The 8,860-nt window shown below is 43.0% G+C and overlaps 1 protein-coding gene across 4 annotated transcripts; it reads right to left on the bottom strand.

Moving 5' to 3' along the window:
• Positions 1 to 2,529: 2,529 nt before the first annotated feature.
• Positions 2,530 to 7,736, bottom strand: HNRNPDL (heterogeneous nuclear ribonucleoprotein D like). Of its 4 annotated transcripts, none has more exons than XR_002908821.3 (8): positions 7,568 to 7,736; positions 6,559 to 6,727; positions 6,312 to 6,473; positions 5,722 to 5,853; positions 5,454 to 5,571; positions 4,333 to 4,500; positions 3,496 to 4,084; positions 2,530 to 2,805 (listed from the first exon to the last, which is right to left on the bottom strand). XR_002908821.3 is itself a non-coding variant. In XM_024212549.3 (8 exons), exons 1-7 carry the CDS (start codon positions 7,654 to 7,656, stop codon positions 4,014 to 4,016), a joined length of 909 nt encoding a protein of 302 aa, XP_024068317.1. In that variant the 5' UTR covers positions 7,657 to 7,736; the 3' UTR covers positions 2,530 to 3,600; positions 3,984 to 4,013. The 4 variants fall into 4 exon arrangements, 3 of the variants coding, with proteins under 3 accessions (XP_024068317.1, XP_024068309.1, XP_024068302.1); XM_024212549.3 differs by having other exon boundaries at positions 2,530 to 3,600; positions 3,984 to 4,084; XM_024212541.3 differs by having other exon boundaries at positions 3,984 to 4,084.
• Positions 7,737 to 8,860: the final 1,124 nt, after the last annotated feature.

The following is an 8,860-nucleotide window of genomic DNA, read 5'->3' as shown; positions in this document are numbered from 1 at the left end:
GGGGGACATCACACTACAGTATACTAAAGGAAAGCTACAGTTGAAGACTTACAAAGAGAGAGCTGAACAGAAGACTACCCGGCTGATAAAGTTTATACTTTTTCAAAGTGAGCACATGATGATTGAGTTAATGTTCTTCTGACAGAGAGGCTGGCTGATTTTTCCAAATTGTTTTGTCCCCCCCCCCCCAAAAATGGCCATTAACATTGTTAGAAGTTAACTTGTAAGTAACCCTGGGCCAGAGACAATCCTTTTATTTGGATTATGCATGAACATATAATCAATGCTTAAAAATAATGGAGGGAAAAATAGGCCCCCCTTTTCATAATGGCTAGCCTCTTCTTTACAAGAGCAAAACATCTGACCCAAATAGATCAACAGGAACTGCCAATTAAGTAGTCTGTAAACTTTGTAATAAGCTATGGATTTTAGCTGTACGATTCCCATTGACATTAGCTAGAATTAAGACAAACACACAGGTTTCCAAGATCTGGCTCTTAAGTAATCCCTATACCGGAGCACTGACTTCAAGCAGACTACTAGTCTGAGTACAAGTTTACAGGATCAATCCCCTAGAGAAAATACTTGGCTCTATCAATACTTCAGACAAATATGAAATGCTAAGTACATTCTATAGCACCTTTTAACCAAGGTGTTAATAGCCCTTTATAAAACAAAAAAGCCTTTTAAAATCCATAGGCAAAAAAATTCTCATTTAGAGAGTGAACTGAGGCAAGGAGGATGAGTAACTTCCCAAAGGTCATACAAGAAAGGTATAGCCAGTTAACTACACACAATTGAAGCTCTTGGATAATAGAGCAAGTTAAAGAAAGCATTTAGGTTATAGGCCATTTGGACTGTACAATGACAAAGTAACAGAGCACTGTAGTTTTGAAAAATATGTACACTTCAAAAATCCACTGAGAGGTACAATAGGGAGTAAACAGCTACCGCTACCAGCAACCAGGCATTAATTCAATTGCCAGCTCCATCAAGGTGTGGTTCAGCTAGTCCTTATCTATAATGAGACTGGATTCTCACACTACGGGTTTACCAGCACACCAGGAGCAATTCTCTTAGTGGCAGTATACACCAGCTGCAATTACCTTATCACCATGTGCAGCATTAGATGATGTAGTGTAGATCACCTACAGGCATCTTTACTACCATTCCTCCAACATTGCCAGCTCTGCTGGAGCTGCAACAGTGCTTGACCAACCAAAGGAGAATATCTAAGTGACTCATTTTAGCATGGTATATCCACAGGAGAGAGGCAGATAAGATGGACAAGTGCAATGAGCAAATACATGGAAAATAAATGAGATGCACACAAAAGGACATAGGGATAGAAAAACAGTACAGAAGTGGGAAGGTTTATACTGCTATGGATAAAGTGCTCTCAGCGGTCTTCTAAACAAGGTTTTATTTTAGATCCATGATTGGACATATGAATGCATGTGTGCATGGCCATGTTGAAAGAACAAACAATGGAGAGCTGCAAAGCCGAGCCACACTGGAGGCTAAGGTGACTGCTCAAGCATTCAGAACATGGACTCAAGCCTGTTCTACACTAATAAATTGACCTGTTACTAAAAAATGGTTGTTGGGAGCAGATCCCCTTGAACTGATGCTTTCCATACTGGGGCTGCAGTTTATATGCTAGCCATTAAACCATTTTCAGCACTGGTTTAGAGGAACCTGTTACTAAAAGTCATCTTTAGCAATGGGTAAAATTCCAAACTAGAGGTAAAACTCACTGAAGAACTAAGGAAGAGTTGACTGCTTGGAATTCCCATTCAGTAACTATTTTAAATTTAACCAAGTTACCATGAACCATCAATACATAGATTTAATGCATTATATATTTTGGGAACACAAACCACAACTGAAAATGACGCAGTTTGATTTTTAAACAAACATTTCTCCAAACTGTTTCAGGCACTATGGTAAGGTGAATTTTTAGAAGTATTTGTTAACTGCTACGTACATTAAAGGGATTTTGACTTTTTGCTTTTGGTGTCACAATTCACTAGTTCCAAACTAACTGGTTCCAGTTATTCAGAGTAAACAATTTAATATACAATCCTCAGGCTCTCTATACACATAGTAAACCCCACCAGTTCAAAGTAATACATAACCCCACCATGCCCCCAACAGGCACAAACTAAGCAATAAAATACAACAGCAAGAAATATATGAAGTGCTAACACAAGATATTTGCCAAAAAAAAAAAAAAAAAAATGCTTGGGGGTGTTTGGCAGGAAGAGGTAGCAAAGGATGATTTCTACCACATCTAAGGTAATCTTTGTATTTCTCTCTTACTGCAACTAGGAGCCAATCATTTAACAGCAGATTTTAAGTCAGGTGATAACGCTTCAAAGAATAACCTCAAGCTCAGGGCATATCTAAGAAGTTAGTGACCACAGGGCATTCAAGGCCCTATTCCAATACTGGCCATCTTTCCTCCCAATTGGAAAGATTGCTGTCCTTGTTATTGCTCAATTAAAAATTAAGCAGCAGACACAGGAAGACAGACTCACATAAGTAAGCATTTATTCAAGAATCACTTAACATGAAATTATACAAATAAAATTTGTATAAACACAAATCCACATTGTGTCATAACACAGATGGCAAAAAGGACAAAGTAAAAACCATAAAGAAAACTAATCAGCCGCTATATACAGTTGGACACTGTTGTGTCATACTCTAAAAAGTCTTTTGTAAAAGTCATCTCATGTCATGAAGACCACCCTCCATTCAATCCTGATGTTCTGCAAGATGACTTCGTCGTGGTATCGCCACCTAAAAACAAGACAAAATAACAATCAGATCTGTGCAACTTTTATAAGAATCGTCAAAAGGTCCATTTTCATGAACTGCTTTAAGTCCTCTATTTATTCCTTTCTTCACTGTTAAAGATCATATGCATATTTAACAAATTATTATTATTGAGTAACTAAATCTTTCGTCTCCCCAAATATAGCAGTTCAGCCCATTCAGGAAGCTGTTTCAGAACAACGATTCTCCAAATTAGGCAAGAAGTTGCAATTTGTGTGTCACAAACTGGGCTGTGGAAAAAGTTTCCACTAGAAATGCTGTTAAGTATGAAAACAATTTGTCTGCAACTTTATTCTTGAATGAATATTGCCAAAAACATGATTAGCCTGATGTAGTTTGTGTGCATATGATCTTTAATTTTTTCCAGATTTAAAAGTTCGTTTTGGTTTGCAGATTTCACTATTAGCTATAAAAAGAAAAAGCAAGCATTAAATCTTAACGAATGCACACTTAAAATGAGGCTCCACAATTGAAATACAACACTAAACAGAAGACCAAAATGATTAAGCTGTAAAGGCATTTATGTACTTTAACTCCTGTAAAAAACCATTTAAGTTAAGACACTTAATCTTCAAAAAGATTAAAAAGAAGCCAAAGTCTGAAGTTTTCCACTTTAATCTTTACGCTGGTACATGAAGTTGGAAGAGACCATACCACAGGACAGCGTTTTCTGGTGTATGCCTTGCGCTCTGCCTGCAACGTGCGACCCCCAGAGATAGACGTGGTCAGGGTGACACACGGCCTGCAATGAAGTTCCCGCTGGCGGGTACAAACAAGGTATAATGTCAGAGTTAGAAGACAACATTCTTGTTTTCCTTAAGTTGTACCCATTTCAGTACTTTACCTGTTAATATTTCTAATAAGTTTAATTATTCCTCTAGACCACCTGGTACACAACGCAAACAGAAAAACTCTTAAGTTTTTCTGAAGTACTAAAGAAGATGAAATCACATTTTACGAAGTTAAAGATCTATAGACACTTTAGGCAAAGCATGTTTTAAAAAAAAATATTTTAAGTTAACAAAGTTCAGTTAAAAAAGTCAGACTACACAAGAAAAATGTTTTTACTCATTTTAATTTGTCTATTGATCTTTAAATTAGATTAGACATACTGAAAGTGGTCCTTGCACTCATATACACACCTGCTGCCCCCCCAAGTACTATGTACTGCTTTAATATGGCTGGTAGTTGTTTTGGTGATTGCCGCCACCTCGGGATGCTTTTCCGTATGTGCTTTGTTGACCTGTTGAGAGAATGGAAAATTAGTTTTCACCGTAAATTTTGATTAGGACACAAGCCTCTCATGAGCCATCCCCGCAGTACCCTGCATAGTAGTTTACAGCTTTATGCAATACTTTAATGTTTGTTTATCCACACTTGCTTGTGGGATGCAACAATGAAATTTACTATACACTAGAATATTAAAGTCATAGATATTAAGTATTGATGTAGAACACTAAATGTATGTGGTGTTAAGTCAAACATTCTTACCACTGTAGTCTGCATATCCCTGTCCATATCCATAGCTTGGATAATTGTAACCAGAATAATCATATCCACCATAACTACTGTAGCTTGGATCACTGTAAGTGCTGTTGTAATTTCCATATCCTTGATCATAATAGTTATTAAATCCTTGGTTCCAGTTTTGTCCCTGGCCTGAAATAAAGCATAGCAATTAAGCTCCATCCCTCTTAAAAAAAATAAGTTTTAGTGTGTGTGTGTGTGTGTGTGTGTGTGTATATACACACACACACGTGAACTGTGATCTGTCATGGCTACAGGAAAGAGTCCCATCACTCTGCAAGTATACAACGGTTCTAAAAACACAACACCAAGACATCTAATTTCAAAACATTACATGAGATGCAAATCTTGGGGTCTCTTCTTAATTTACTCTAATAAACACTGTTACATAAAAAATGAAAGATGAGGCAGTCCTATTAATAAAGTGCATGTGAACCACACAAAGGGCAAGCACAACTTGCCTTTTGTCTAAAGAAACTCCCACTTCCTTTAGAGCTCTTTTAATATGAATCTTCATATCCTACATTATCTTAACATTTAATTACAATATGAAGACTAGTTTTGTTCTGTTCCATTAACAGTGACTCTATCTCAGTACTTATCGTTGCAAAGAAGCAAAACATTCAATATGTTCGTGATGTTGGCAAAACTGCTTTCCTTTCCTTACATAGGATTACTTATCTTCAATCCTGCATTATATCTGGCTTTCCTCTGGCAAATATTTAAGAACTGTCAAAAAGACAACATTGCTCCCTTCCTGTTTCAACAGAATGAATACATGCAACTTTCAAGTAAGTCTCAGACACCTGAATTATGCCTTTTAAGGAATAGCTTCTAAACGGAGGAATGTGCAATCTGTTGGCATTTTTATACACAAGTAAAAGGTTCACTAAATCAGTGCACTTGTCAAGATTACAATTTTAAAATGAGTTTTGGTTAAGTCAGTATAGACCAACCCAGCTTATTTTCCGCTCATTGGTTGGCCATGTTCATGTTTGTTAAAAAAAAAAAGCTCCAAAACATAGAAACTAGAACTTAGAAATAAATACTCATCCATACACATATAAGTAATACGAAACACTCACCCCTGCCACGCCCCCTGCCACCACCTCTGCCACCAGAAGAAGCACCTCTTCCACCTTTCTGTTGTTGCTGCTGCTGCTGCCTATACACTTCTTTGGGCTGTGCTACTTTGATCTCACACTGTAAAAAGGAAGGTATTTTTTAATTGTATGCCAGGACTGACAGGCACCATCAAAACAAACACTCTTACTCTCAGGAACCCATTTAAAAATCTGTAAGAACCATCAACATTAGAACATTCTAAAGAGAAACCAAAACATCCATACATACCTTGCCAGAACCGATCTGATGGTATCGGCTTTCTAATAATTTTTTTACTGGCTCTTCATCTGTATATGTGATGAAACAAAAACCCCTCCTTTCATTTGTCTTTGTGTCCATGGGAAGTTCAATATTTTCAATCTGTAAACAAAGTTAAACATAAACCATATCTACATTATACATCCCACATAAACACTGCAGTGGAAGTCAATGGTCAAAAGTTAATGCCAACAGTAGAAACATAATGGTCTCTCTTAAAAATAAACCATCCCACCTCCATTTATAAACTATCAAAATATTACAGAGCTATTTATATGTTAATAGGAAACAGTTCTAGTAGAACTCTGTTAGGTTAAGATGGCCCGCCAGGATCCCAAGTTAATCTTAACTACTTATTCTACTGCAGTACAATTTCTGCATCTTGTCCCAACAAAGCAGCATTACAACTTGCAATTAACAAGGAAGCAGCCTTCTCACAACCACCATCTTTTCACATCTCAAATCAGAGACAGCCCTTTCATTAATACCCTGCCACACCAAGACTGAACTTTAATGTCCAATACGGATGTGAAAGTGTTACAAATGCAGTTATACCATACCTCTCCAAAAGCACCAAAATATTCTTTAATTTGTTCTTCAGATGTATCTGGACTCAGTCCACCAACAAACACTTTTTTGGGTGGCTCTTTTCCCTTCAGTGCTTTTGCCCTTTTAGGATCGATTAACTTGCCATCCAGTTTGTGTTCCTTCAGTTCCAATACCTAGAAAATCCACAGGACACAAGAGTTTCAGAAAGCCATGAAAAAACGAATGCATACAAGAGCCAACTACACAGACCCTACATACCTTGTCAACACTGGCAGCATCTTTGAAGAGCACAAAGCCAAATCCCCTGGACCGCCCAGTCACTGGATCTGTTTTAATTGTGCAGTCCACCACCTCTCCAAACCGAGATAAATATTCGGTCAAGTCTTTCTTGCTTGTGTCCCAGCTGAGGCCTCCTATAAACATTTTACTACAATAGAAAAAAGCATATAGTTAATTAAGAGCAGAATATTTTGCTAATCACTTCAAGTGTCAAAGAAACTAGAATACCCAAGTGGTAATTTTTCCAGCAAGATCAGCATCATGAATTGAAAAGACACCACTCTCGGGGTTCACTAAACTGATTTCCAGGGCCTCAAAGCTGACCTTTACATAATTATACCAAACTATATGCATGTTATAAAGTTCTCAGACCCCGACCCTGCAAAACACTTATGCGTGCGCTTAACTTTAACCCCATGAATCCAGCACACGGTAGTGAAATGAATCGTACCCATAAGTGTTTGCAGGATGGGAGCTGGTTACGAGTGAGCCGAGTACCTTTGCTCTAATACCACCCAGGCATGAGGTTTTGGGCTGCGGCCTACCCGACTCGGCCCATTGCTAACGCACTCGGAGACACTGAACTCCCCAGGACGCCCGACAAGCTACCGCCCGCTCCCCGCAGACACGGCCAGCCAGCGAGCTGCGTCCAGAGGCCCGCCCGCCCGCGCGAGTCAGGAACGGGACTCGGGAGCAGCGTGGCATCGCCGCGCGCGCAGCTTGTTCCCCAGCCCGCCCCGGGCAGCCCCCTCGCGCTCTACCCCGCCTCCGATTGGCTGCCGGTTACGTCATGGCCCGGTGATTGACAGCACCCCGCCCTTCGGAAAGCAGCTCGACGGGGAGACACAAAGAGAACGCGAAACGTGCCCAAGTGGGACCCCCCTCCCCCGCCCGCCCGCAGGGAGGGGGGCGGGAGGAGCGCGAGCGCCCCCCGTGCAGGGGCTGCAGGGAAGGGGCGCCCTCCCCCCCGCCACCGCCCGGCCCTTACCCATCGTCCTGCTGGTTCTTGCTGGCGTTGATCTTGGAGCCCTCGGCGAACTCCTCCAGGCCGCCGCTGTACTCGGTCATGTCCTCCATAGCGGGGGCAGGCTACGAGAGCTGGAGACGCGACAGAAAGCTGCACCCAGAAAGCGGGGCACTAAAATGGCGGCGGAAGAGATCCGGGCACCGCCTGCGCCGCCTTTATATACCCTTTCCGGCAGCCAATCAGCGCAGCCCGGCAGCGCAGGCGCGGTAGCGGCTCCCGGAGGCCCAGGCGGCGGGGTTGCGGGGGGGGGGGCCGCGCATTGCCCCGTGTGATGGAGCAAGGCATGGGAACAGCGTAGGCAATGGCGGCTGCACGTGGGCTTAGGTGACCCAGGCGGGGAACGGGTGACACCAGTCATCCCGGCCTCCCCGCCAGGCAGGGCACATGAGCCCCCCACCCTCCTCTGCCCTGGAATCCCCTCGGCATGATGCTCCTCTCCCTGGCAGGCCGCAGTGCCTGTCTGTGCATTGCCTGCCAGCGACCTCCCGGCAACGCTCATCCCTACACGCCCTTCGCCCGCTGCTGCGACTACTGCGGGGGGCTGCTAGTGCATAACGAGATTCCTGTGGGTGCTTCCAAGAGCCCCACAGCGCCCCCCTCCCCCCCAGAGAGAGCAGTGTGCCCCCTTCCCCATAGATTCGGTATTCCTTCTCCCCTGTGTACAGAGAGGGGGAGGGGATCCATGCAGACAGGCAGCAAATGCCCCCCGGCGCCTATCCCCGCAGTTTAAGCAGCCAAGCAATCTAGGCCACCCCTCCCATCCCGTCTTCATTATTGCGGTAGTGGGAGAGGGAAGCAGCTAGTTCTGCACAGTAAGTCAGGAAGCCATAGCTGCAGCCGGCTGCTTCCCCGCCTTTCCGATCCTACTTTCTGGTCAGGTGGGAAATACAGACCTCTCTCATTATGCAACCCTCGCTGCATGTCGACACAGCTGTGCCACTGGGAACCTACAACCCAGGCATCCATTTAATGCAGCCACCAGACCACTTCTGCCTCAGAGAAATGAAATCCACTAGAGAGGGATCTCCATAGGGCAGGAGCAATTCAGGGCCAAGTTTAGCCCCCGCATTTGCGTGAAGGGCCGTCTGCAGCTGCAAAGCCACCGTGTGAACAAGAGCCGGCTCTTAGGATGACGGGAGAGGCTCCTTTCCATGATGCTTCCTGGGCGTACCGCGGCCGGATAAGTATGGAGGAGAGGCACGGCTTTACGTGATTGCAGGAGGCAGCCTTGAGCCCTGTATACTACCTTTCCCC

Source organism: Terrapene carolina, unplaced genomic scaffold (genome assembly GCF_002925995.2).
Source record: "Terrapene carolina triunguis isolate 2854851 unplaced genomic scaffold, T_m_triunguis-2.0 Scaffold136, whole genome shotgun sequence".
Lineage (NCBI taxonomy): Eukaryota > Metazoa > Chordata > Testudines > Emydidae > Terrapene > Terrapene triunguis.
Note: the sequence above shows the minus strand (reverse complement) of the source record. Positions and strands in the feature narration are given on the sequence as shown.

Bases quoted from the DNA above. Each gene is read 5' to 3' on its own strand.
- HNRNPDL (XM_024212534.3), bottom strand. From the start codon at position 7,656: ATGGAGGACATGACCGAGTACAGCGGCGGCCTGGAGGAGTTCGCCGAG. The intron at 5,854-6,311 runs GTATGGTATAAC...CTTTGTTTACAG, and splicing joins ATTTTGGTGCTTTTGGAGAG to ATTGAAAATATTGAACTTCC. The intron at 5,572-5,721 runs GTATGTATGGAT...TCCTTTTTACAG, and splicing joins ATCAGATCGGTTCTGGCAAG to TGTGAGATCAAAGTAGCACA.